A 27,971-nucleotide genomic window follows, 5' to 3' on the forward strand; every position below is an offset into this window, starting at 1 on the left:
GAGGCTGCATTATTCTGGGCGTGTTGCTTCAGGTACCAGCGAGACAATGAAATACAATCCAGGGGCCTCTTCAAGAATCTGCAATTCTTAAGCCGCGATTTGCAACACGTGACCACCTCCTCATGCTTTTTGTGGCAAGTTTCAAACACCATGCTTGTGACCCATGCATCAACACTTGAGCGCAATGTAGAACTCACAAATTCATCTGAGGTTATGTACTGATAATTTGTGAAACATGATGTTGCCACCATTTGTGATTGACATGTAAGCAGCAACACAAAACATGTTTGTGTAATGGGTTCAAGGAAGGCGAACTAAGTAATCCATCCATGAGTTTATAAGTTTTACAAGACAACTAGCAGTGTGTAATAGTGTGTACTCTGGTGTGTCTGCTCATGTGATGCTCCTTATCAAATTCCAGCAAACTTGACACAGGCTGTCCATAAGCTTGCAATTCCCCCCTCCATATCAGAGCCTGAGATACACAACAATGATCATGAGCACCACTGAATGCTAATGCAGGAGGAAGCCAGGGAGTTATATTTCTGATAGCAGGCAGCAAATGAGAGAATATCATTAGGAAGAGTAGTGTTTCATCCCTACTGTTACATTTCACAGGCTTGGAGAATCTATGCCAAGGAGCACTGAACCAGAGAGCAGCTGGTAATGGTTCAACAGCTCTCTAAGACATTGTGTGTTGTTTTTTTTCCTTTAATTTTTCACCGCAAATTGTTGCTTTTACCTTGGCCTCAAGCCTCCTCTGCTGTGATATGTTGGCTGAACTACGTTTGACTCAATCCCAGACGACAGCAGTAATCTCCACCTGTCATAAAAATTAAACAAACGTGCATTCATGCATATATATTAACTCACACAAGCATGCGCTCGGTGCACACATTTAAAGGAAAAACACACATGGACACACACACCCATACAGTACAATTGAAATACAGGGTGTGCCCCCTGCTGTTAACACCATCTTGTGTTTGACACTGGCTTTATAAATATGCTAATTCACCTCCATTTCACCACCACTGTAATAGCTGGGGTGAGACCAGCAATTAGATACTAAAGAGAAAAAGCTGAGCGAGAGAGAAGCACAGAGAAGAGTTGTGTATCTTATCTAGCCCACACAGAGACAGACCCATTCCTTTTTCTACTAGACTCCACACCTGCATTTCATTCATAAATAAAACATTTAATCTACATCTGCATGAACTTCACTAAAGGCCAAATATATTGTACAAATGAAAAACAAAATAAAACCTAACTGATAAAGATGAAAAACCTCCAAACTGCACATCCTCTTTGTATCTTGTATAATTGTATAAACCAAGCTAAGTTATAGGTTGAGTGAATGTTATATAAATAGCCACCATGACACACAGTCATTTCCCCCTTGGGTTCTGTGTTTGTGTATCCAGCATGCATGGAGGGCAACGTGCCCGACGCTGTTTTAATTGGCATGGCAGAGTTCCAAATGATGGATGGATGGCTGGGTGGAGAGAGACTCTGGCTCAGTCCCTGTCTCTCACTGGGTCTGTTTCTCGAGTCGATGACAGCCATCTGCCAGTTCCACAGGCTATTCTCAGCACTGTGTGTTTTCCTGCACGTCTGTCACAGTCACCCGTGTGCTCGCTCTGCTGTGTTTGTGCGTACAAGTTACTATATGTACACACTACAAGCCCTGTCAACTCCAACAGTTGCAGACACAAATATTAATGTGGGGTAGAACATGATTGGCTTGATATTATTAATAGTTTGCTCTCAGCAGCTTAAAGATTGTGGTGTTTAAACATGTAATAACTGATTTTTTCTGGCCACTTCACCAGCAGTGAACTGACTAAATTGTGCTAACAGGGCAGATATCATAATCAAGTAACATTAAACTTAACGCTGACTCAGTGTGAGTCCTGGACCCGGGCAGAGCATCAGATGAGCAAACTATTAATCACAGCTGCCAATCAACACTCACAGGACAGACATCAAAGCTACTAAAAGTCAAATCTTATTAAAGGAGCAATACTTTCCAAAATGACCACCAGCAAATTATGAGACGGCCAAATTTTTAGCGAATGAGACCATAACTGAAAATAATTACTGACATTTGGGTGTCAGTTGGAGCATCTAGTGGTTGTTGGATGCAATGCACCAACAACCACTGGCTTCAGTATCAGGCTCAGATAATTTCTGCTTGGTGGTCACCTGATAAATGTAAGTGCAACACTCACTCTCCTTTTTTGGGTCTCCACCTGCTCCTGGGGGAAATATCTGCCTCTCTTGTGACTTAATTCTCCAGTATGTTCACTAGTTTGTCACTAACTTGTCTGTTTGCCGTTCAGTGCTGGGAAGATAGTGTACTGTGGGATTTTTTTTGTTGGGTTTCCCGTCTGCTGTGACCAAAAATGATGCTAAGGAGAGTGAGACTGAGCCAATGCACTAAAGAAATCTAAAACAATGCTATAAAAGATGCTGTAAAGCTCTTTAGAGCTGAGGGGAGCTGCAGAGCCGGGTGATAATCCTAATGATAGGTTCACACATCATCATTTGATCTATTTTCATTATAAAGACACAACTAAGAATTATTTTAACTTTAAATTAATTGTTTGCTCAATTAATCACAAATTGTTTCAGCTCTTGCGATGTTCTTTGCACAGTCTTGCATTATCCGCCCACTGATGTGTCACCTGACAATACAAAGCCACCATCTCTCAAATAGAGGCTGTGTCCCTACAAAACTCACTCTTTTCTAAATGTTCTATATTATCTTGACATACATACTATGTATAAACTGCACACTGCCAGCTCTGTGTAGTCTAACCTCTCTTGTTTGCTTGTGTGTTCACAGCTCCTGGGCTTCGTGTACGCCTGTTATGTTGTCAGCGCTATCACTGAGGAGGAGGACAGCTGTGAGTCGCCTCACCTCACGTCTACACACAAACACACACACGGACACACAGTCACACAGTCACTCTTGAAACGGAGCCTTTCAACAATGAATGAATCACGCCTAGACCCACTCACACAGATGAGATGGAAAACACAAGAGTTGAGGAGAACAGGGCCACATCTTTCTTTATTTCCCTCTCTTTACTATCCCACCCCACATTTTCACCGCTTCTGCTCTCCCTGTCTCCCTCCTCTCGCCTCCCCCACGCCAGCTGGGCTCTCTCTCTCTCCCTCCACAACCAAAGGAAGCCATGTGCTCCCTCTGCACACCTCCTTCAGCCCATTTCTTCCCTTTTTCTCTCTCTTTCATGTGCACCCTCGTCGCCTCGTCTCTCCTCCTCATCGTTCTGTGTGGTCCTCGCTGTTGTTGTAAACCTGTTATTCGCCTCCTTTAATGTACTCTGGCTTTCACTTTTCTCACTTTCTTCTCTCCATGTGCCCCTTGATTGTCGCTCCAGCTGTCTGTTGCCTGGGTAGGGTGGGTGTTTTTATGAGCCAGGATCGCACCTCCCCCACTCTCTTGTTCCCAAACACACACACACACACACACACACACACACACACACACTCACACACACACACACACACACATGCACACGCACACAGACATGCACACACCTTCCCTGGTCATGTCTGTCTCTCTTGCAGCTTGTCAAACATGTCCGTCCTTCCTTTTGAAGTGACTTCTCACTGTGTGCCATCTTGTTATTCTAGCTCCTGTCTGTGTCAGTGTATGTTGGCATGTGTAACCCTCTAATACGGTGTTAGATGAGGACAAGTGCTAGCATCTTTTTCTGTCATACATAAAGCAGACAGAGTGAAAAAAAGGTGTGGGAAAAGACAGCGGGGGTTCATGAAATGAGTTATAAGAGAAAACAGGAGAAACCAGACATGGACACATGTGATAAATGTCCCAGCTGCTGTGACCTCATAGGCAGCAGGTCAGAGGTCCTTCTGGAGGTTAGCCAATCAGAGGGCAGGAAACATTTGACATCTAGGGTCAGTGGGAGTCATAAATATCTGATTAGTGATGTCCACATGCATGAGAATCTACCTTGTGAATTTTAGCTAATGCTTATAAACCGAATGGAGAGAGGCCTGGGTGTTAGATCCGTAATGGCTGAATGGACAAGCTCTCTTTGTGAGGATTAGCTGAGACTTTATGGAGTTTCTCTGGTATACAGCATGTATTTATGCACATACGCTTGTTAGAATACTAATTATGAAGCATATTGATTCTGGCTGTAATCATGTCAGACACTTTTGTGAGATACCCAAAGTCTAATTAGATTTTAAAACAACGTAATGAACAAAATACTACAGGCACTAATTGCATCTTAAACAGCAGTCTCTTGTAATTCAGGGGAATTCTGATGTGGTTTCTTTGTGTTTTCATGTAGACCAGTGGCACAGAAGTCCAAGCACTTCTTCGGTGGTCACATACCAGAGATTCACTGGCTGTGAGTGGTTAGCATCGCCACCCAGACGATTTCCCCCCCAGCTCTGGGCAGTACCACTTAATCACCAGTCACCCCTAAGTAATCCCTGGAGGGCAATACCATTTCAGCAAGAGAGTCAAAAAGAAAAAAAAAACTTCTTTTTTTCCCCTTTTATTTTTGATTACCTTTGTGCTCCATTCACTCCCTGCCTGGATAATTGGTGCAGATTGTGTTTGTTTAAAATCATAGCGGGTAGTCATCCTTTCACCACAAAACAAGATAAAAATAACAAGAAAGCAATAAGGAATAAGAAAAAAAAAGCTTGGGGTCAAAACGGAACATGGTGTGATTTTTATTGGTTTTAATTATCTGGTAGTATTTCTCTGATCCAGGCTGCGCCAGAGTAAAACGCTGCTACATCGCTTCCAACTGCTCGCTCTTTGTTATTATAATCAGCCCTTTGCCTGCGTGCGCACACACACATTCACACTTCTTTTTTTTTTCATGCAGACTCAGGCGCGCGCACACACACACACACACACACACAAACACAAAGACCAGACAAGGCACTTTGCTGCTCTCGTTTTTGCTCCTCTCATTTGATGTGTAGATTAAAGGAAGTTTCTGCATTGAGCTCCCTGGCTGCCTCAGCATCTCTCCTCCTACTCAGAACTTTTCCTTCTCTTTACTTCTCCCTCATATGCTTCTTTTCCCCGTTCCTGGCTTTTTCACAGGTAAATGGAATAATCACATATCAGAATCAAATTTTACTGTGTTTCAAGAAATCTGTGCTCTCTCCTTCTCTCTCTTTCTTTTCCCATCTCTTCTTGCTTCTGAGCTTTAATGAGGTGTGCTTGTGAAAAGTTAGAGGTCTCTGGTCACTCGTTGTATCAGCCTCATTAAGTGCCTTGCTGGTCAATAACTTCCACAGTTGATTGCACCTTGCAAAGAGAAGAAAGGTAGGAAGAGTCCTCAGGGGAGACAGAGAGAGAGTGGGGAAAGACAGGAAGAGGAGTACGTGAGGGGAGCCGTGGGAGGTGTTTGTCAGGAGCAAGCTGAAGAGGAGGGAAAAGGAGACAGGGTAATATGCAGGAACAAACAACACCAGACAAGATGAGCTTTTCGTGAATAAGGAGATAAGACAGGAATTCCTCTCACGTCGAGCACTCACTCACTCTCTGGGGAGAGGGATGAGTTAGATTTGAGTGCTCAGACTTGCATAAAGAATAGCAAAATGATACACAAATGTCGTGCGCACGCAAGAAGCAATGGGCAGAATAACAAGCATCTTGTACCATCAGCTCAGGGTTTGACATGGCTTTCAGGCTTTTTAACTGATACTGAGTGTGTGTGTTTGTTTGTGTGTGTGTGTGTGATATCCCTTTTGACATGACTTCATCTCTTCCTCTGTCACTTTGTACGTGTGTGTTTCTATACACTGCCCGTGCTTGTGTGTGTGGTGAGTATTTAGCACAGTGTGTCGCTGTTCAAGTGTAGGTGTTTGTGTGTGAATTTGTTACAGAGTTATCGGTGGTGAGCAGACACATCGTCAGAGTGAGTGGTGGGGAAAATCCTCTTTGTAAAGTAGGTCATGGAGTTAGCTGCCTAGCGCCGGGATAAGCTTGCTTTAGCATGTCTGCTAATTATGCTGCCCTGTGCTGAGTCACATCCCCAGCAAATCCACCACAGCAGGCAGAGAAACTGGAGGAATGGACGGGTTATGGGTGGATGATGGGTGGGTGACAGGTGATCCTCAGGTTGTGTGAAAAAGTGAAATAATGAAAGACGTCACACTGTGTTTTCACCTCAAAATATTCATTAATATGATATCAAACAAGTAGACGTTCAAAGATTGCGAACACCTTTTTTCACATACAACATTTTGAGCACAGGTGTAAATAATATAATTAACAATGGATCTATTTACCCGCTTCAGTTTCCTGGTTCTGGTAATGTGCATGATTAATGAATGAATGAATTTTGTTATTGTGTCATACATATAATAGCATGCTCAGCCCGCCTAGGCTTACAACACACCATAAATTCAAACAAGACAGGAGCAGAGTGTAGCACTGTCAACCAACACAGAGAGAAACTAAACAGCTGAAGCATCTTTCAGATCATCAATAACCTCATTTTCAAGGCTTTTAAGATACATTCAGCAAGTTTAAACACATCAAACAGCCATTCCAGTTTTTCCTCATCTACACTACAGAACATTTCAGCGTTTTGTCGAGCAATTTCATAGAACAGTAACTCTCCTAAGTCATTATAATTTGCACAGTATAACAGAAAATGGGACTCATTTTCCACTTCACTCAAATTACACAGCTCACACAATCTGTTGGAATATTTTTGAATCGACCAACCTCAATGGCCAGAGGAAGAATAGCAGCTCTCAACTGTGCAACCAGCTTCTAGAAAAATGAGATATAACATAATTCAGCATCAAAATTCTGTTTTATATGCATATATATCCTTAATTTTGACTGTGACAGAAAGGTTTTCTTCAAATTTCAGTCAAAGCTTATTTTTAATGGAGTTGACATTACAGCACAGCACAGTGCACAGTATTCCTCCTTAAAACTCAAGTCAAAATGTCTGGTGTGAAAAAATAACACAAATAACTGTTTTTAAATTACATAGCAAAAATATCCTATATCATAAGGTTATTGTTTTGTTTGTTATTAAATATTATTTGATTAAAAATAATGCCTATGTCTAATGTAAGTCGACTAAGAGATTACTCTAGAATCAAGAAAAGGAACATTTTCTTGAAATAAGTAATAAAAAGTGTAGTATGAGAGATTTTCGATTTTCGTTGTGTCAAATATATCATATAGAATCTTCTGATTACAAGCCTCACAAAATAATAAACCGTTTTAATGACAGTTTGACTTTTACACCATTGTATTTGTACCAATATTCCATCCACACAGGGGTTTCCTCTGATGATTCCTGATAAGACCTCCTCTCTGCTTGACTGAAATCTCCCTCACTCTCCTAATACTGTTGTTGCATTTCTGCTGGCGGGATAAGTTACACATTTATCATTATTATTCTAACATGGAGTGTGGTGACATTATGTAAAACCACAGTATAGCTCAACGCAACTTTTAACCTGACTAAACTCATTAAAAACAAATGTGTGGATGTGCAGGGCTTTTTAACCTGAATTTTGATGTAAATATGGAGGTAAAGTAAGCTGTACATAGACACACATTTTAAACTTTTTTCATATTATTTCAATTGATGGGATAATGGAGGTTATGAATTAGTGAACAAGTCAGTGAATTACTTAATATCACAATTTTACAGAAAAAGGGCAGCAATGGACATCATATGACGAATTAGAGATTGGTAATTACAGTGACCAAGACAAATAATTAGGGTTTAAAAAAGACACACAATCATTGATAGTGCAGAAAAAAACTATAATGTTTTTTTTTTGTCATTTAAACATAATCGACACAGACAAATATTCCGGAGGATCTCCTTTACCTATCCCCTCTTCACATGATTAATTTTGAATACACTCTCAATCAAACCTGAAGTTTTCATATGCTCGATAACCAAGTGGTTAAACTGGTCTTTCACGAGCAAGGACCACACAACCAATGAGATACGTTTGACAAATTTATTAACAAGATTTGAATGAATCGTTTGTGCTCTTGATGCGGTGTGGGGAGGCCGTATGAAGGATCCGCTGCTGCGCCCGGGCAACGAGGACCCCCTTAGAACCTATGAGAAAGGAGAGAAGAACAGAAAGAGAGGGCGGGGGGGGGGGGGGGGGGAACTCGAATACGAGAGCGAAAGAGGGGGAAGAGGGGTTAGGCTGGTTTATATAGGAGCCGGAAGGGGTGTAATTGGGGTGTTTTTTCCGCTCCTGAAACTGCGCTTCACAAGCTTCGATTAAAGTAAATGAATACACTGTACAGCACTGGATGTGTATTGACATGTAAACACCAAGGTTGCTGGAAGTTGGGGGTCCAAGGGGCCATTTTACTGTCCTCACGCATTATTTTTAAGATAAGATACTTATTGTCCCTGAGGGTAAATTTGTCTAGAGCAACAGTGCTGCATAAAGCTGCAATACAATGTATAACCAACAAACAGCACAGCAGTACATCAGAGACACAATAATAGCTTACATACAACAAACTAGAACAGATGCTATAGATGTAGGAGGGGAAAGAAAGCTTAAAGTGATTGTTTTTACATGTGCTGGCTCTGGGACATCTACCTGAAGGTAAAATAGTTCATATTCAGAAGAAAAAATAAATAAAATAATAATAATAATTATATATATGTATATATATATATATATATATATTTCGATTAATAGTTCGATCAATTGTTCAGCCCTAACACGCACACACTTTTTGGCGCCCGCACTACTGAAATGAATCCAACGCCCCTGATGAAGAGAGAGATGTGGTAAGGCAGAACTGAGCTAACCACAAGGAGCCCCCCCAAAATATTGTTCATGTGTCTGTCTTTGTGTGTGTGTGTGTGTGTGTGTGTGTGTGTGTGTGTGTTTGTGTGTGTGTAAGAGACAGACAGTGAGACAGAGACCAAAACTCAGTCTCCTATCTCATCTCTTCCAGCTTAACAGACAGGTTCTGAAATCTTGAACTGTCTATCTGCCCTTTATCTCCTGTCTGTCTTTGTCTCTCCTTGTTTTTCTCAATCGTCCGCACACTAGGCTCCTTTATTCTCTCCCAACCCTGTCTTTCCCTCTTGGTCTTTTTCCCTTTATCTCAGTGCCTGTGTTTCATTCCACTGTCAGGTTGCCAGCCCCTCACACACACAGACACAAATACACACATACACACACACACACACACACACACACACACACACACACACACACACACACACACACGTGTAGATGCAGCACTGCATTGTAGATTGTCTCTGGTTCACTACTGGTCCCCTGATTTCAACAATTTTCCACTTGAGCTGAACCATAATCATCTTGCATTACTCCCTGCTTGTTTAGGGGCACCGCATAGATGCCTTAACTGTTGACCTACATACCTTTCATGTTCTTGCGTGTGTCCACACAAGTGAAGACCAGCTTTATTCCTCTGCCTGGAAAAAACTGAACTAGCCCCTTTTTACTTACATGCAGTTCAACTTCTGTTTCCAAGGACACTGTCTGTACTAGAGAAGACAAATTCATGCTGAAAAATTTCCATCCTCACTGGTTTCAGATTTGTCATCCACACTGAAATAGACACTAGAAAAGTTAAATCATCTTTTGAGGCAACTTCAGCTTTTTACATTCATTTTCAAAGTGTTGTTTGCTGTTTACAGAGAAAGCTTAAAGAACAGATTGCCTCAGCAAGTCCCAACAAAGTGGAGTACATTATAGTGAGATGCCTGATATCACTTAACATATGTTAGTGTATTAAAAAAAGCTCTGTGTTTACTGTTGAAATGAAGGCCTCGTAATCAGTTCTTATATCTCATATAGTGTGTGGTATTTAGAGGCACCTGTTAACCAGTCCTCAGATTTACTGTAACATGGTGGATACGCAGAGATCTCCCTATGCTAATTATGACAATATGTGTGACAGAATTTGTCTTTTAGTTTTCAATAGACCCTGTCATGAACTGACGTCTTTGACGTCTCACAAGTGGAAAATATGACTTGTTTGTAGCACTAGATGAAAACTCAGGAGATCACCAAAATCATTAAGATTCATCCTTTGGAGAACATCTGTGTGAAATTTCATATCAATCTACAGTATGCATGTTGTCATCATATTTCATTGTGGACCAAACTGACAGATAGACTGACAGACCAGCATCGCCATCCCCCTGAGCTGCTACTGTGTCTAAAAGCGGCAATCATCATTATCATCTCACTGTATTCCTCACCACAGTTTATCATAGCAGGGGATGGATTCCCACCTGCTTATAATGAGAAAATCACTAGTACAGAAAAGAGTAGGGATGAGGTCTTTGTGTGTGTGTGTGTGTGTGTGTGTGTGTGTGTGTGTGTGTGTGTGTGTGTGTGTGTGTGTGTGTGTGTGTGTGTGTGTGTGTGTGTGTGTGTGTGTGTGTGTGTGTGTGTGTGTGTGTATACCTGGTGTAAGATGAAACGGACAATCCCAGTTTAACCAGGGCAGGGTCAGAGGAAAGGAACAGGCCCCCTCCTCCATCACCCCCCGTGGCTCTCTGCAGTCATCCTGCCTACCTATCAGCATTCAGCAGACCACCCTGCCTCCTTTTATCAGGATGGAACTGATTTGGCCTTACAGTAGTTTCCATGGATGGATTGTGTCTGTTTTTCCCCCCACAGCTGTTAGTTCTCAGGAAGTAACAGATCTGCCCATTTTTATTTTCAGCGTCCTGAACTCAAAGCTGCTATTTGTTTGGCGTCTTTTTCCACTGAATCAGGTTCAACATCAGTTTCACCCCCTCACACTGTTTACAGAAGGATCACAGCTCCTGGACATACGGGCCTCTTTCACATGCACTCCTTCAACCTAATCTTGCTGGCCTGCTGTCAGTCGGACAGACAAGCGTGACGCAACCCTGTCCTCCCCTCTCTTTCTCCGCTCTCTCCCACTTGGCTTTTGTGTCCCCTCAAGAGCCGCAAGCCTCTCCCTTCATCACCAAAATATCTCTCTGCATCTGTGAAAAATACACAGTGCTTTGGTACCAGCATGTCACCCTATCTCTCTCTCTCTCGCTCATCTGCACCTCACCCAGAGTCTGAACTCTTAAGCGTGAAAATAAACAGAAGGGGTTGAACATTCAGTCGGTGGCTGAAGGTCACCTCTGTTTCAGAGCGATAAAAAGGCTGAGGTTATTTTGACAGCTGGCCAGATTTCACCTGTTCCCGAGCTTTCCCTCCGGCTCGAGGCAGAAGCACAGATGAAAAAAGTTAAAGCAAAGATCTTGGGGGTTTTTTGTTAGGTTTTGTTGGACTTTTTGTCAAAGTTAAAACTAAAAAAAGACTTACAGCTTGTACTGTTCTTGGCAAGCTGCCTACCTTCCAACATATTTGCATTACATCTGTTCCCACTGTGTCTTATGTTTCCATTTCATTCATCATTTAGCTAGTACTTTTATCTTTTTTTGTCCTTTTCTTTATTCTTATTGTCCATCTTTTGATTTACTCCATAATTTATGTGTTTTAATTTTATGTGTTTTCAGTCGATTTTATTGGTGGATTTGACCCATTCCCACTCTACCATGTCAATGAGAAACCATCCCATCTCCTCTTAAAGCCCATGTACCTGTAAGTATGAATGTGCTGTCATCCAACCATATGTCTGTTTAAATGTGACTGTAAGAGAATGTGAATATTCACATTTGATTAGGATCCAGGAAGTTACAACACAACACTTGCTAGTAGAGATGGGGAAGGCGGTTTCTTGCTCATTATCTAGAGGTTTGAATCATGTCAGGGGAGTAAACTACTCTCTGAAACATGCTACATCTTGTCAGAGGGCTTTAGGGAACATGAAGGCCTCTCATGATATCTTTTGTTTGTATGTGTGTGTGTGTGTGTGTGTGTGTATAGTGTGTGTATGTCCCCATGCCGCAAGCAGTTCCTTATAGCAGCACATGTGGGAAAATAAACATACAAAATTCGGTTTAAAATTGGATTCATCAATGAAGTTGTGCAGGGAACTTAATAACAATAAGCCTGGTAAGTCATGTAATAATTCTCTGCCAACATGACATGAATATTTTATTAGACTCTTGACAGTTTAATCAGCTCTGTCTCTAATGGGAGGAAGTTTTCGTTTCCCCTACCTACCGGGAGTTGTGTGCTGGATAAATTCATCTAGGAAGGTGTGTGTGTGCGGGTGTGCGGGTGCGTGTCTGTGCATTGCCCAACAAGAATTAAGGACCTTGCTCTTTTTCTATTTCTGTTCCCTTCAGGTCTACGTAAATAGGAGCGTGTCCAGGAGGGAGGTGACACAGCAAATTCCCACGGAGACAAAATGGCTGTTTTGACACAAGTGTCCCAGTGCGCTGGAGCACAGACATTCCTCCCCCTCTTGATTTCATCTTTTCAGTACTTTAAACATGTCATTTACTGGTGTGCTGCCCAGAAAAGGCAACACTTCTCAGTTAGGGTTCATTGTTTTCCAGGGAGGGATGACGGGTTCAGGGAACAGGGGGATTACAGTGTAACAAAGCCTCATATTGTGTATTTAGGGAAGTATCAATCATTTTCTTTGTCTTGAGTTCTCTGCTGAGGTCCCATTGCTGTGACCTGCCCATAAGGTTTAATACAACCCAAGAACATGACTGTATAGAACACATACGGCATGTAAATCAAATTGTGTATGTAATCAGGAGCTGCCCAGCATTCCCAGTCTGTGGTACTGTGTCTTAGAGGATGCAGTGATTTAGCATGTTATTGCTGGTTTGGCTCAGATCTTGGCCGGAGGGCTGAATTACAGTGGGGCCTGTGGAATGAGCTATTGTGCACAGCCTGTTTACTTTAGGCCAGGATCTGTGTGCATAAATACACAAGCAAGGCAGGAAGAAGCAGGGGGAGTGGAGAGGCAAAGGGAGGGGAGGGAACAAAAGAACCAAACCTACAGGGGCATCTGTCAAAAATAGAAAATGTAAATAATGAAACAAGGGGAAGAAAAATTCACAATTTAGAGTGTGATATGTGAACTATCATGATTGCAAATGAGTGTGTGAGAGGCGTTCAAACACGAGGAATGGCGTATGAGTCTTAAATTTTATTTTTGGAGTCTTGTTATTGTGACTATTTTCACCAACAGCCAAGTCATTGTTTCAGATGTGTCAGGTGTTTGTGTTAGACGATGTGCTGAAAGCTTTGTTTTCACTTCAGTTCTCATCCTCTAAACTGCTGGCAGAGCTGGCTGCTGACAGGGGTGATCATTACACACACTCGAGAGAAAAGGTTACACAGCGTATTTTTAACTTGACTGAACAATAGGAATTGTTTTACTTGTCATATTGCAAACAGCAGTGTTGAATTGTATGGGTATGGTCTTCAGTGTAAACGTAGCATGGCGATACCTGAGCAGATCAGTTCAACAGTTAGGATTCTCAATGGTGATATTCTAAATTGTGATTGTTTTATAGCATGTTTTTACAGGGTTTGTATTGTAATTATGTGTATAAACATATTCATATAATGACAAAGTAGCAAAACTCTTCAACTGGCTGCATATGAGCTGGTTAAACTGTAACTGTAAGTCGTTTCCTGCTTACATCTCTTTCATTTTGACCCAGCAACATTTTAGACAAAAGTGCACACACGTGGGTCACATCTCCTGAACTGATTGGTAGCACTTTTCTTTGCTCCAGAACTAATGTCAGTCTGAGTCAGATCCCCAGTTGCCTCATTGTTTGTGAATCACTACAGCCCTCTGGTGTTCAAAGCGTTCATGTACAAAGTGGGGGTCAGCTCTTTTGTAAATCTCCATGTTTTGTCTTAAGCTATTATTTTTGTTTCGTTTGCAGATAACATTAAATCTCAAAACAGTATGTTATTTCTAATTCTCATGTTAGAGGAGTCAGCGCTATACCCTGGTTGTTACTTACTGCATGTATTTCAAAGTTACACCTGCTCCCCTCACTCTAGATTAAGATATTTTGTCACCCACTAAATCAGAATCCAGGACATATTTTGGTGCAGTCTGCTTTTTTTTTTTGCTTTTTTTTTTTTAAATCAAAAAAGTTACAAACAAAGAAGTTTGGTTCATTTTTCTGCTATCGACACCCAAAAATATCCTGCTTGGGGTCAGATTTCTCTCTGATATTAAATGTTCTTCACTGCCAGAAAGACTGTCCACAAACTGCAATGATTATGAAAATCAAATTGGACACGTGACCACTAATTTCAGTATGATGTGAATGAACTTTTTTGATCTGATTGGTCTCTCCTCTGTTGGCAAGATGCAATAATTTATATGTCATTATTGTCTTTATTGTTTAAAGTTTACACACTCCTGGTAGGCGAACTGGTGTGCGTAGTAAAAACACAAAGCACCTCATATTGTAACATAGTCAGTATTAGTAGCAAACTAAAGCTACTAAAAATCATTATGTAAGAACTAGTCTTCCTCTCAGTGCAATACAGCCTCTTCCTAAACGCCGGTGACTGGAATTAGTTTAAACCTGTTATGGTTGTGTCTGTGTTAGTCTCCACTGAAAAAGATTCCACCTCTTTGTAGATAATTCTTTTTCTTTGTATAGAAAGTGGAAAAGCTCTCTTTTTTTGTATTTCTCTCTTCTACTTTGTGTCCAGTGTGGCCCTAAACCCCATGTGATCTGATTGTGTAATCCAATTTATCCAGAACTGTGCTTTGTGTTCATGTAAATAGGTGTTTATTAATAAAAGAATGTGCTCTTTTAATGATCTCGTGTGTCATCCTGTGTGTTGAAACTGTAGCTGCTAGTCCACATTAACAATGACCACACATACACATATTTAACAGCTTTAAATTTTTATTATAGAAAATTATCTGTAAACTCTGACAACACAAGCAACCTGCAATAGTTAAATAATGTTGATTTTCACCAGTGAAAGGGAAAATGAGTACAGATGAAAACTGAAGGTCACTCATGCAACACCTGTATAGGGGTGGCTTCTCACTACAGCCTTAGGACAGGAAGGCACGAACGCTGCCTCTGATGACAGCTCTGCAGATGGGGCAGTGACGCAGGCTGGCAGCACAGTCACCGCACACCACCAGATGACCACAGGGGATGAAAACGATGGACACCGGCTTGTCCATGCACACTTTACAGGTCCTCTCCTCCTGCAGCTGCCTCAGTAGCTCTTCTGGACTTGGGTCCTTCACTGTGGGAGGAAACATATTTCAAAACATAATTGAACTAACTATTGTATAGAGCAATCATATGTCAGCAGTTCAATGCTGTAATGATCCCCTTATTTCCTGTCGGCCTCTCTGTCACCAACTGTCATATAAAGGCAAACAAAAAAAAACTGTTCCTCTTGCAAATCCTCTAAATGTTGACCTCTGACCTCTCTCTCTGATGGTTGTTTGTGTCCTCACACTCCCTGCACTGGAGCCTTGCCTCATCTCTGGCTCTGAGGGACAAAAATATGACAAGAAATCACACATTATGAGTTTAGGAATCCATGGTAACATTGATATTTGGGTTATTACTTGCTTTACATTACATTACAGGTTTACATATACAAATATACACAGTCAGAAATTACTAATTGGGTCTGAGAAAATTGAATTTGACGAGTTTATTATGTTACCTCTGCTCTGTGACCCCCTGTGTCTGTCCTCCTCCTCCGCCTGCAGTACGTCAGTGACCAGGTCAGACACAGAAGTGTAGTGCTGGCCTGTCAAAAGGTACTTGGTCTGGACCAGACTCTCTACCAGACTGGCTTCAAAACCCATCTGGAGCACAGTCTGCACCACAGGGGAAAGCATGACTGATGAAGCTCCCAGACCTCCAACCACATCTGGGAGAAATGCAAGGAAGGGACAGGTGAGGAAGACAAGAGAAAAAGTCCAGGGACCAGACTCAACAAAAGGCAAAAACATCTATATGTCCACTGGATTTTAGGTTCCATTTTACACTACATGCTGTAATAAAAATCTATTTGATAAGTGGGAAAATAAACAGCGGCTTACCTTTGTCTGCCAAATATATTAACATTTCATAGCACAGATCTCTTCTGTAAATCTGCTGAAATGGATTATAATTATGATTCTTTCATTGTATGGAATAATTGCCCTCTCATGACTACCCTGCAACCATGAGCAACAGTCAAATGGTATCCATAGCGCCAACTAATAACTGCGATCCTAGAGCAAACATTAGCTCAGGTAATTCGACATGCAGTTATTTCATTTTCAGCAGACGAGTAAAGAGAAGTTGTGAGTCCTGCATTCTACCTCAAAGAGTCCACTCAGTGTCTAATTTGAGATTTTAAGTAGTGCTGGTGCAAGGTAGACTTCTATCATTAAAGTGCATGTTTCAACCAAGGTGGTGCATCCAGGTTGATCTACAAATAATTCAATCAACAGACTAAAGCCTTTATTTTCAGCACTTGGCACATCCTGCAGTGTTTGCACCACCTTTCACCTTGTCTGTGAACACACAAGAGTGAGTGTTGACACTTTGATGTTTTGCACCACAGGGTGCATAAATATGATTATTGGCATCAAAGCAGAAAGCTTATTACCCATCATTCCTCACCTTGTTTCAATTTTATTTGACTTACCATTTCTGGAACCAATATCTCTGCCTGTGGAAGTCGGTGAACCAACCTAGAAATGAATTTACACAATGAAAGCCACGAATGATTTCAATACAGTCATACTTAATGTGTGATGATAACGTCTGGCAAACAGATTTTATACTGAGCAGCTAAGAAGGATAAAGGTCCTCACCACAGTGTCACCCAGATGGAAATGAGCATCTTGTATGTTGCTGATATATTCCTGCCCCCTCGACTGGATTAAAAACTCACATCTGAGAAAAATATAAAGATGCAATTTCATAATCCACAAAAGCACGAATGCATAACAGAGAACAATCACACTGTAAAATAATGTGTCCATGCAAAAGGAGGCAAATAATATATTCAATTGATGTCTTTATATGAGCCTGTGATAAGCCCTGTTGTTACCGTGGAAACCACTTGGCATGTTCCTGCCAGGGGTCATCTCCTGGCTCCCAGTTCCTCAGCCCTCCATCGCAGTAGTAGCATTTGACGTTGTCGCCGTGACCTGACAGGATGTACAAGACTATGGTGACAAGAGTCTAATGGTGGAGAGCCTAAAAATCTCTTAATACTCCCATTTTGTCCAGAATGAACTAACAAAATCAGGCTATTTATATGTCATTTTACTAGGAATCAATGTAATGTACTAAATACAACCTGTGAAATTAATATCTTTGACACAGTCTCAATAAACTAACATTATTACCTTCACAAGGCACAATGTTACTTTATTTGACTGCATTATGGGTTTTCATGATATTGTTTCCACACACTGTGTATTGCGTGACGCTGTGGGGACTCTACTTCTTTAGCAGCCCCAGCTTTGTCCAGGTTGTTCTGTCCACAACATCATGACTCAGCAGGACAATTGTACCATGAACTCGCTTACAAAGAGAGGTCACTCTAGCAGTGACTGGGTCAGTGCTGAATATTTCACTGATAATACTCAAATGTTGCTCACGAAATATTAAAGAAATCAGATGATATGGGCATAAGGTTTTATAGTGAGAAAATGAGCACCTGTGTAGAAAAATCCTGCTCTGGCAAGAACATCTGGCTGGACCGAGGCTTCCGTGGGCCAGTTGTGGAAGGTGGTGAGCCGTGAATCCTCCGCCTCCATCTCAGGGTAGACTGCCTGTCCAGCTGTCCCCTGGTCGTCCATGGTCATCCTCTGGAGTTGACTCAACAGCTGGCCGTCCACAGAGTCAGAGGATCCAACCTGGAGTGGAATATTTCCCACAGCTTGACCCAGTATGAAACTGCAGGTGGGGAAATGCCTCCTGTGCTCAGCAGCTGGGCTGTCCCCATGTACCCAGGATCTTAAAATCCCACCACAGCAAAAACATTGGACTTTATCCCCAGGGCCTAGAAAGAAGAAACCCGCCTTGGCCAGGTCTCCAGATGTGACAGGTGCATCTGCCGGCCAGTTCTGAAAAGTTCGAAGTCTTTCCCCTTCCCTTCGCATCTGAGGCTCCTCAAGAATATGCAGCATAGTACTCCTGTCATCCGTCATTCTGTGGCATGTAGGCTTTCCTTTCTCTTTTTGTCCTGTGCCAGTCATCCCTTTTACGGTCCATAGTGGAGCGCGCACTGAAGGTGAGTGCAGCACACCAGCTGAAATAATATGATCAGCTGCGGGGGCCTGCACAGCGGCCTACAGGAGACTGCTTTCCAGAAAAGCCACCAAATGCCAGAATGTATGCTCATTGATCCTTGAATGAATGACAGCCTGAACATGCCATGTTGCTCCGCCTCTTAGGAACAAGGCTAACAATGTAAATCATTTCAGAGTGTAATATATCTTAACAGCTAATATGACTATCAAATGGATATAGCAGAGTTGTTAAAATTAACATTTAGCAGAAGGTCACTTTAAGCTTAACCTTTAAATCATATTAACCTATAAACTGCTCAGGAATAGAGGGAATACTGTGGTGCTTTTCCATTTGGGACAAATGGATTTCAACAATGCCAGTAGACTTAATCTCATATAGGAAAGAAAACTTGACCTTTTAATGTATAACAAGCATAAAAGTGGCTTTTTCCCCCTGTAAATCCTACGGGTGTTGACTTTGACCTTTCCCTCTACTGGGTGTTTTGTGCCTTCAAGGGCCTTTGTGATGTCTCTGTCTTCTGTACCTGAGTTTTTAACATTAATTGTGATGAAAGAGTTTATTACTTAATGACACAAATACAGTAGTATGCAGTGTGGTCTTTTACACTGTAAAATAACACAAATTTGTATTTACTTTTTTGTTTTGTTTTTTTTGTTAACAGTTTTAGTTTGAAATGGGCAGTCAGGAAGGCATTGATGTTGCAAATAGGATCAGACGAGGCCAAACATAATCTACACAAAATGGGAAATTACCTGCTCTTTAGTGTTTATTGTAATACATATTGAGTATCATAGCCAAGACCACGTCATTGTACGTAAAATAGCTAAATAGCTACAAGCCTTAAATTATATATTTGACCATTGACAGTTAGTGGGTTGTGAACGCATCATTGCTACCTCCTGCTGGTGACAGAGATTAACTACTTTAATTTTATGTTCTGCGGGCCACAAGTTAACCACTTCATGACAAGCAGTTCCTGTTTTTATTGTGTGTGTGTGTGTGTGTGTGTGTGTGTGTGTGTGTGTGTGTGTGTGTGTGTGTGTGTGTGTGTGTGTGTGTGTGTGTGTGTGTGTGTAAGAAGTTTGAATTTGACATTTGAAGAGGTCCCATGCCCAAAAAAAAAGAGCTGGATGCAAGGGGGGAGTGTAGTAGGAATTTGACTGATGCCTTAGATATGATTTTGAAATATTTACTGTGGTCTGTTTGTACCTAATGTCATGTTTTTTACATTCCAGTAGGAAAAGTCTCACATGAGCACTGCTGAACTAAACTGTATCAGATCTGAGGGGCCCTGCAGAAAACCACACACAGTCTGCTGATAGCCCGCTGGCGTTGTTTACACCCACAAAGACTGCAGAAAATAGCAGCAATTTCAGCAGGAGACAAAAAATGTTTCCCAATGAAGTATCAGTGTTTAGGAGTTGGGTGTATGTTATTATATGTCTCTAAATCGCATACATTGTCTATGCACTTCATTACACAGAGGGGACGCTTCTAACTTTTACCCCCCGCCCCCCTGCGGCGAGCGACGTGAACTGCAGCGGCGGCTCAAAGCCCGGATGGAGCAGCAGCCATTGGGGAAGTGTACAGGGCTTTAACGTAACTGAGGAGGTGCTCTCTCTCTCTCTCTCTCTCTCTCTCCCTGGAATAAAAAAAGACAAATTAAAGACGACCGAGGACAGAAATACTCAAGATCCATTCGGCGACATATAACCTTAACTTGAACCCCCCCCCTCCGTGGTGCAGGAGCTTTCGGATAGACTATCCGAGGCGACAGACTTGAACTGTTGGAAGTTGGGATCCGAGCACAGCGGAAAACACACAGCTGAGCCTGAGCTACAGCCACTAGCCTCACCGAGCTAACTGTGAGCTGTGAACTTGCTTTTCCAATCACGGGGCTTTGAAAATCCAGTCCACACAAAGCTCAGGCTCCGTGAGAAATCCAGAAGGACTTTGCTTAATGAATTATGTCTGCCACAAGCATTGACCCTCAGGTAGGAAGGACGAAACACCTTGCCTTGTAAAGAGAGAGAGAGAGAGAGCTTGCACGCTAGCCGTCTGCTAACGAGTTAACTGGGCTATGGCTATTGCTCGGAAGTGCTAGCTTGGTGGCCGGTGCATGTAGCTTAGCGAGTTAGCCACATTGTCGAGACACGGTGAAAATGTTTTAATTTACGTTTTAGACGGATGACACCCGTACATTAACGTGTAGAGAGTTGTCAAACTGAAACTATATGATCGTACCACCGACGTAGCAAGAAAAAACTCCCTATTTACAAAGGCTGAATACGTGAAACCTAAAGCTAGCGTTGTGAAAAAAAAACCCACACAAGAGGCTAACTAACTCTGTAAATCATAACTTTTTAACGGGAAGTGACACATATTTCTGCATGTGTTTAAGCTGACCCAAATACTCTCAGCCTGTTGTGACAAACTAAAATTATAAGATGCATTCATTTGCGTTTAGAAAGCCATTTTGAAGGGGGGCTACGTTAAGCTAGCGAAGTTGTGCGTGAATTAACGCGAGCGTTAGCTGGTTAATTAACTAACTAAAGTCTTCACTTTAAATAATGTTTATATACGTGATAAATGTCAGTAGCCTCCTCTAGACAGCTGTAAATATATTGACGGTTTTCACTTGAGAGTAACGTTAGGTAAATTGTTGGTATTGCCTCTCTTCAGGAAGTAGTCTTATGTTTAGCTTCTGGACAACAAATAAGTAACATTGAGGGACTGTACTCCGTCCCAATCTGTGAAATCTCAACCCGACAAGAAATAACCGTGTCTGCTTTTTCTCTTTTTCATGATCCAACGTGGATGCAGAGATCAAAGGGACAAGCATCTAAAGGTGAGCACTGGCATCATAAATTCATAGACAGTTTGGATGTTTAAGTCTGGGCCTTCACTTTCATACCCAATCAGCCTTACATACACCAGCTTTTAATGGACTGTTAATCTGGCTCTGATTTATACTTCTGTCAGGCCACACAAGCGTTTGAGGAAAACACTTACTGTATGCTGGGTACAAAGGTACACAATTACATGAAGTGGCCTTGACACTCTAGTCATATGTGGAGGGGAATATCTTTCCTTTGATTATTTGGTTGACTGTATTGTGACTGATTTTCTTCAGAAACTGATTATGACCCAAACAATAACTGGGTCAGGGGTTGAATAATAACACAGTTTATAATTAAAAACATCTGCCATGTCAGTAAAAGGGAAAGTGATTTTCAGAAACTTCTTGTCATTGTCTATAAATTTGAATGTTTGACACAGTTGCTCATGAGAGGACATACTTTTATTGTTCTGTTTACTGATAGTATCCATGATTAGATGTCCGTGGTGCTCATGCCGACTTTTCCGTGCACCATGCTGGTGCAGTCTGTAATCATTTAGAAGTAAAATTGTTGGTTCCTGAGGTTTGGATACAGATGAGCCAGCTCTGTATTTTAAGCATGACACACTCAACCCCTGTAGTCCAGAAAGGTGTCTCTAAAATGTTTGTAATTGCTATTTCATAGAAAATGGAGATTGTGGGAAGGATGGATTATCTGGGGGAGGAGGGGTAACAGAAACTTCTCAAACCACAATTCATTCTGAATTATCGGGATGTATTTTGTCATTTGGCAGTTACATTTATCCAGAGCGTCTTAAATCCGAGGCAAAACCATCAAGTATCGGAGGACAGAGACTCAAAAGAGCAGTGGTGAAATTTCACAAGTAGCTGACATGAATGTTCCAATAATATTCCAAGATTTGGATAAATACACGGGTACCTCTCTCAATCCTCACCCTGTTGAATCCAGGAGCAGGGGCGTGCATTTTGGTTGGCCCACATAAGAGAGTCCACCTCCTAGTAGAAGTGGTTTGTGAGCTAGGAAAGAGAGTTTTCCTGACCAACGGAAACATGGCCGGCGAGCACTTTAATATGCACAAATCATTTGACCCAGAAGCAGCAACTTAAATGCTACCGCAGAAAAAATATGACGGTTTGAACCATTCATAGAAGACAGGTTTGAGAAGCTTCAATGGACGTTTTGATGCATACAACATAAATCAGCAGTTCAATATATACTGCATGTATATTTTCTCACTCTTCTTCAGGATGATTTAGTGGTTATTCATTGTTGTTTGTCCCTCACTAACATTAGTGTTGAGGCTGTTATTATGGCCTCGTAATTGTATTTTTTATGATGTTCAAGTCATGTGTGATTTACTGGAGTTGTTTGAAGAGGTGGAGTAACAGGCAGACCTGGAGTCTGTTTTTACCTGCAGGCTGGCTTTCAGCTGAAAGCCTGAATGACTCTTTCAGTTTATCTGTTTTCAATTGTATTTATTTATTTTTTGGAAGAACATAATGCATGTACAAACAAGACTTGAGATTTGAGTAGGAAAAATGAAAATTGTTTATTTCTTTATATCAATGAGTCAGTCAATCAGACTTTATGTGTATATCACTTTGAATACAAATGCAATGTAGCACAAAGTCCTTTACATGATGAAGGATTCCCCCCCCCCCCCCCCCCCCCCCCCCCCACACACACACACACATTCGTGCACAGACAGTAAATGACTTTGTTATAAATAAGAACTCAATAAAAACAAGAACTGAGGATTGGACCTGTATAGATTGTTATGTCTTTATATACTACTAATGTGACAAATTACAGGAAATGTATTACTGTTCACATAAATGAATGTGGATAATTTATTTTAATGGCAGTGTGTCATCTCAGATTTATCTTTTAAATCTATTTTATGCAGTACTGGAAATATGATAGCTCAAGCAGGATGTTCTTCTCAGACAAATAACTCTGTCACTGTACCTTTTATATTTAAATGTACATTAATGTAATTTTGTTTTGTTGCAGTGCAAAATGGTTCACTGCATCAGAAGGAGACTGTCCATGACAATGACTTTGAGCCATACCTCACTGGTCAATCAACTCAGGTAACACTCGGTATCTCTATTTAAAGAAACTTGTAAATAATTAACACATTAATATAGTAAAGATGGATTGAGATGAGACAATGTAGTTATAATCCAAATCACATTTTGTATGTATTTGTATTTAGGACATTTTCTTATATCGATGTATGTCACAATATGGTAAATGTGACCCATCAACTATATAATAATTATTGACCTGTGCTCCATTATTACATGGATAATAACTGGTGTTTAAAATGTGTTCTGAATTTTGTTTGAATGATTAATCTACACAGAAATTAGAAGAACTATAACATATGAATTTTATTCTGATGCTATTAAGTTGAATTACTGCAGAGCTATAAGATAAGAAAAACATTTTTAAAGGTCCTATTGTACATAAAGTAGCACTAGCAGAATTGTATTAAGTTTATAGACTAGTAAATCAAACTGTAAGTTACTTGCTAATGTTGTGGCTCTGCTGACTTTTATTCGTCTAGAACAACAGCTACCAGTCCATCACCGACCCCTACCTGTCCAGCTACTACGCCCCTTCCATCGGATTTCCGTACCCACTCAGTGAAGCTCCCTGGTCAACAGGTGGAGACCCCCCTATTCCATACCTCACCCCTTACGGACCCTTGAGTAATGGAGACCATCATTTCATGCCAGACACAGTGTTTGGCCAGCCGGGGGGCTTGGGAAGCAGCATTTATCCGCATAGGTTTAATTTTTTCCCAGAAAACCCTGCCTTCTCTGCTTGGGGCACAAGTGGCTCCCAGGGCCAGCAGACTCAAAGTTCAGCGTATGGTGGCAGCTATAGCTATCCTCCCAGCTCCCTGGGGGGCACCCTGGTGCCTGATGGTCAGACTGGCTTTCACAGTGACACCCTCAACAAAGCCCCTGGTATGAACAGCCTGGAGCAGGGTATGGTTGGTTTGAAGATCGGAGGGGATGTCACTGGCCAGGGTTCAGGAGTCAAGGCTGTGGGATCTGTGATTGGTGGACCTACAGTGGCAGCCACAGGGAATGGAGCCACACCTATTGGAATGCCCCCACCCAAACCCACCTCTTGGGCTGCTATAGCAAGCAAACCTGCCAAGCCCCAGCAGCTGAAAGCGAAGGTGAAGCCAGGGATGCCCAATCCAGGGGGAGCTCTGCCCCCACCACCCATCAAACACAACATGAACATTGGGACCTGGGATAAGGGCCCAGTGACTAAAGTAGCCACAGCCCCACTGCAGCAGCAGCATCAGCCTCTTGGCCTGCCTCATGGCATGCCACCTCAAGGCCCCATGCAGCAAGGACCCATGCAGCCTCCCCCTCCACAGTCTTTGGTGCAGCCCCAGATGCAGCCTATGGCCTTACAGCCCCCCCATCACCAGCACCAGCACCAGCACCAACACCATCAGCATCAGCATCAACATCAGCATCAACATCAGCATCAGCATCAGCATCAGCCACCACCTCAGCCCTACCAGAACCACACCCAGCCCCCACAACCCCAAACCCGCTGGGTTGCCCCACGCAACCGTAACCAAGGCTATGGGCAAGGTGGCCCTGGCCAGGATGGTAGTGGTGTGATGGGTGTGGTTGGTGGTGGAAACAGCGGCCTCCAAACCTCTGCCAGCCAGGGACCTGGTGGAGAGTCCCACCCAGTGCTGGAGAAGCTGCGTGCCTCCCACAGCTACAACCCGAAGGACTTTGAATGGAACCTGAAGAACGGTCGCGTTTTCATCATTAAGAGCTACTCCGAGGACGATATCCATCGCTCCATCAAGTACTCCATTTGGTGCAGCACGGAGCACGGCAACAAGCGGCTGGACTCAGCCTTCCGGGCCATGAATGCTAAAGGCCCTGTGTACCTGCTGTTCAGTGTCAATGGCAGTGGTCACTTTTGCGGTGTGGCAGAGATGCGTTCACCAGTGGACTATGGCACCAGCGCTGGTGTTTGGGCACAGGACAAGTGGAAGGGCAAGTTTGACGTGGACTGGTTGTTTGTTAAGGACGTGCCTAATAGCCAGCTGCGCCATATTCGCCTGGAGAATAACGACAACAAGCCAGTGACCAACTCCCGTGACACCCAGGAGGTTCCTCTGGAGAAGGCCAAGCAGGTGCTCAAGATCATCGCCACCTACAAACACACCACCTCCATCTTTGATGACTTTTCCCATTATGAGAAAAGGCAGGAAGAAGAGGAGGAGGTGCGCAAGGTGGGTACAGTCATCTCATTGTGTTACATTGAATGCATCAGAAGTAAGTGTTTGGTACCCTGTGAATAACATTTTTAAAAAGTGTGAGTGTATGTTGTTTTTTTTCTACATGTGACTTTCTTTCGATTGTTTGACTTGAGTTGTGATTAATTCTTGTTTTTCCTCTTATTTGCTCCTTTTGACAGACTTTTGAACCTCCTCAGATACAGAACCGCTCTCGGTTGGATCAGGTAAAGAACTGTCATATTTTTCTTGTTAGTGTCATTGACTGTTCGAGGAGTGTTCAGGTCTTTTTCTGACAGTTATTCATCACACAGTGAGGATTTTAGATATTGTAATATTTGAGGACTGCTTTAAATGGATAAATGTAAACCTCTGGTCATGAACATCTGCAGTTCACTGTGCTGTTATGTAATGTGTGTATGTGTAATGTTATCTCTTTTTTGTCTTTTCTCAAACAGGAGCGCCAAAACAGGAATAAACAATAGAAGATGTTTATCCTTGGCTTGATCAACAGTTACACTAGGACTTTTGATTTAAGAGACAGAAGAATATGAAATTGCAACCAAGCCCTTCATTTTTTTTCTATTTAATCCTGGTGAATCTCTGCCATTGTCGAGACTTGTGCTTTTTTTTTTTTGCCCCATGTACCACCCACTTCTTGTGCAGGGATAACAAGCTGATTTCATGTATTACCTAGCCACCACCACACTTTAGTTCAGTTTTTTTTATATATATTTTTTCTTCCCGTTCTTACCATCTCGTACTCTTCTCTCACCAGACTGGTTTTCTCTCTCCTGCCCCCACCCCCTCCTCTTTCCAATTGAATCAGGGTTTGACTGCACCATGGAGGAAAAAAGAAATCTGCCACTTTATATTTCAGTACAATCAGGAATGGATGTGTCCTGCCCCTATTTGTCCATTTGGGGGCAACATTGCCATGCTTCAGAGGTTTAACTGTGCCAACAGAGTTGGAGGATCCCATAGGCAATGTCGGACTTGGAACTGCGCGATAATAAAACTTCAATGGTTTATCTATTTTTCATTCAGATTGACAAAATCTCTATTTTTTGGCTTACTACTGACAATTTTCATTTCAGAAACCTGTTTTCTGGAGCCTTAATGTTTTTTTTCTAATTATTGGTGACTTCTCAAAAGAACTGCTCAAACAGTGACACTGCTGGAGAAATCAGGGATAGTGTGAAGTCACACGGGACTTGAGACATTTTAAAGGAGGAATTGCAAAGGCCTCTGGGAAAGAAATAACGGATGTGTCCTCCACAACCAGGACTCTCACCATTTAAATCAAAAATTGTACTATTGACATCCTTCACACCCCTCTGCTTTGCTTTCTTTTTGATGTTTGTCTTGACGGGGTTTTTGTATGTGTCATCAGGAGATTCTGCTTGTGTACGCAGCCCAGTCTGAGAGAATTGTCGCATCCACCATTTTAAATTGTTTTATAATCAGAATTATGTAATGATGTAAACTGCTACATTGAATGAATTGTCGCTTTAGCATTTTTGTTCCACAAAAAAACGGGGGGGAGGGTTCACATATTTGTCCATTCACCATCATTCTGTCTTAATCCTGTTTTTTTTTGTTTTTTCTTTCCTTGAATTTGGTTTTGCTAAGTCTATCATGTTGGTCGTAATGCTAAGCTTTAACGTAGGAGCCTATATATTCATGGAGAAAGCCTAAAAATGTATAACCTAAAATTTAATGTAACCGATTTACTATCAAGTAAGAAAAAAATAAGAATGAAATGTGGTTTCTGTGTGTTTTTTGGTTGTTGTTGCAAAAAAAAAAGAAGTTTGTTCTAGACTGAAACCATTATGATACAGTAAAGTACTTTCAGGTATGTCAACAGAAAAAAGATTGGATATTAAAAGCAAAACGGTCACTAATAGATGTGTGTGTGCCCATGCATGGCAAGCTGGAATATAGTAAGTCTGCTGAAACTGTTACCCAACCTGCAGCTTGACTGTGTGGTGAGGGTGGTGATGATGTTCAGTTAATGGCCTTTTTTTAAAGGACCGTCCCCCTGTTTTCGTGTCATTTCAGGGCGCTCAGAGCCAGGGTGCAGATTATTGTTTGAGGCCAGCGGGTTCTCTCTCCCTCTCTCTTTAAGGTTTGAAAGTGTTCTCCTTCCAAGGTAACCATGATGCAGAGAGGAATGCTGCTAACACTTTTTCATGTTAAGGGATCTTTTCTCATTTTGACATTTTTGTGTATTTGTGTCTGAGTTTAAATCTGATCCAGCCTCGTGATAACCAAATCAAATCTTTAAATCCCAATTCACAAGTTTCTGTTAAGTTGTTTGATATTTACAGTGTTTATACTTTATAATCTATCTCGGTTGTGTCATAACTTCACCCCCTATAACATTGAGATGGCAGAAGTACCGCACTTTGCTGAGGTCACTAGTATGACTCGTATGCTTCACCACCGTATTTCCAGATGTTAGATTTTTACCTGGCTAGGATATCCCTTTTGTAATTTAGAGAACTGACCTCTTAACAGCATCCTCTCTTCTTCATCTCCCTTTTAAAAAAAATAAACCTGCACTAATCAATAGATAAGTAGATCCAAGCA

The 27,971-nt window shown here is 41.8% G+C and overlaps 3 protein-coding genes across 14 annotated transcripts in view; 2 read left to right on the forward strand and 1 right to left on the reverse strand.

Moving 5' to 3' along the window:
• Positions 1-14,749, forward strand: part of nkain4 (sodium/potassium transporting ATPase interacting 4) — a 90,819-nt gene extending 76,070 nt beyond the window's left edge. For all 12 annotated transcript variants that reach the window (XM_062426422.1, XM_062426423.1, XM_062426427.1 and 9 more), the window contains 3 exons: positions 2,849-2,909; positions 11,559-11,643; positions 12,294-14,749. In XM_062426422.1, coding sequence (XP_062282406.1) covers positions 2,849-2,909; positions 11,559-11,643; positions 12,294-12,303 — 156 coding nt within the window. In that variant the 3' untranslated portion in view covers positions 12,304-14,749. The remainder of the gene's footprint in view (positions 1-2,848; positions 2,910-11,558; positions 11,644-12,293) is intronic.
• Positions 14,750-14,990: 241 nt separating this feature from the next.
• birc7 (baculoviral IAP repeat containing 7) lies at positions 14,991-18,331 on the reverse strand. The gene is made up of 7 exons (XM_062426435.1): positions 17,635-18,331; positions 17,020-17,119; positions 16,781-16,862; positions 16,612-16,657; positions 15,637-15,846; positions 15,391-15,456; positions 14,991-15,204 (listed from the first exon to the last, which is right to left on the reverse strand). Exons 1-7 carry the CDS (start codon positions 18,173-18,175, stop codon positions 15,005-15,007), a joined length of 1,245 nt encoding a protein of 414 aa, XP_062282419.1. The 5' UTR covers positions 18,176-18,331; the 3' UTR covers positions 14,991-15,004.
• Positions 18,332-19,825: 1,494 nt separating this feature from the next.
• Positions 19,826-27,958, forward strand: LOC133987158 (YTH domain-containing family protein 1-like). Its single transcript, XM_062426436.1, has 6 exons — positions 19,826-20,224; positions 21,054-21,078; positions 23,105-23,184; positions 23,664-25,376; positions 25,562-25,606; positions 25,838-27,958. The coding sequence occupies exons 1-6, from the start codon at positions 20,198-20,200 to the stop codon at positions 25,862-25,864; spliced, it is 1,917 nt and encodes a 638-aa protein (XP_062282420.1). The 5' UTR covers positions 19,826-20,197; the 3' UTR covers positions 25,865-27,958.
• Positions 27,959-27,971: the final 13 nt, after the last annotated feature.

This window comes from Scomber scombrus, chromosome 10 (assembly GCF_963691925.1).
Source record: "Scomber scombrus chromosome 10, fScoSco1.1, whole genome shotgun sequence".
NCBI lineage: Eukaryota > Metazoa > Chordata > Actinopteri > Scombriformes > Scombridae > Scomber > Scomber scombrus.

Excerpts from the sequence above, each read along its gene's own strand:
- LOC133987158 (XM_062426436.1), top strand. The coding sequence starts at position 20,198 with ATGTCTGCCACAAGCATTGACCCTCAG. Across the intron at positions 20,225-21,053 it reads CCACAAGCATTGACCCTCAG|AGATCAAAGGGACAAGCATC; the intron begins GTAGGAAGGACG and ends ACGTGGATGCAG. Across the intron at positions 23,185-23,663 it reads TCACTGGTCAATCAACTCAG|AACAACAGCTACCAGTCCAT; the intron begins GTAACACTCGGT and ends TTATTCGTCTAG.
- birc7 (XM_062426435.1), bottom strand. The coding sequence starts at position 18,175 with ATGACTGGCACAGGACAAAAAGAGAAAGGAAAGCCTACATGCCACAGA. Across the intron at positions 16,658-16,780 it reads TCCATCTGGGTGACACTGTG|GTTGGTTCACCGACTTCCAC; the intron begins GTGAGGACCTTT and ends ATTCATTTCTAG. Across the intron at positions 15,847-16,611 it reads AGATATTGGTTCCAGAAATG|ATGTGGTTGGAGGTCTGGGA; the intron begins GTAAGTCAAATA and ends CATTTCTCCCAG.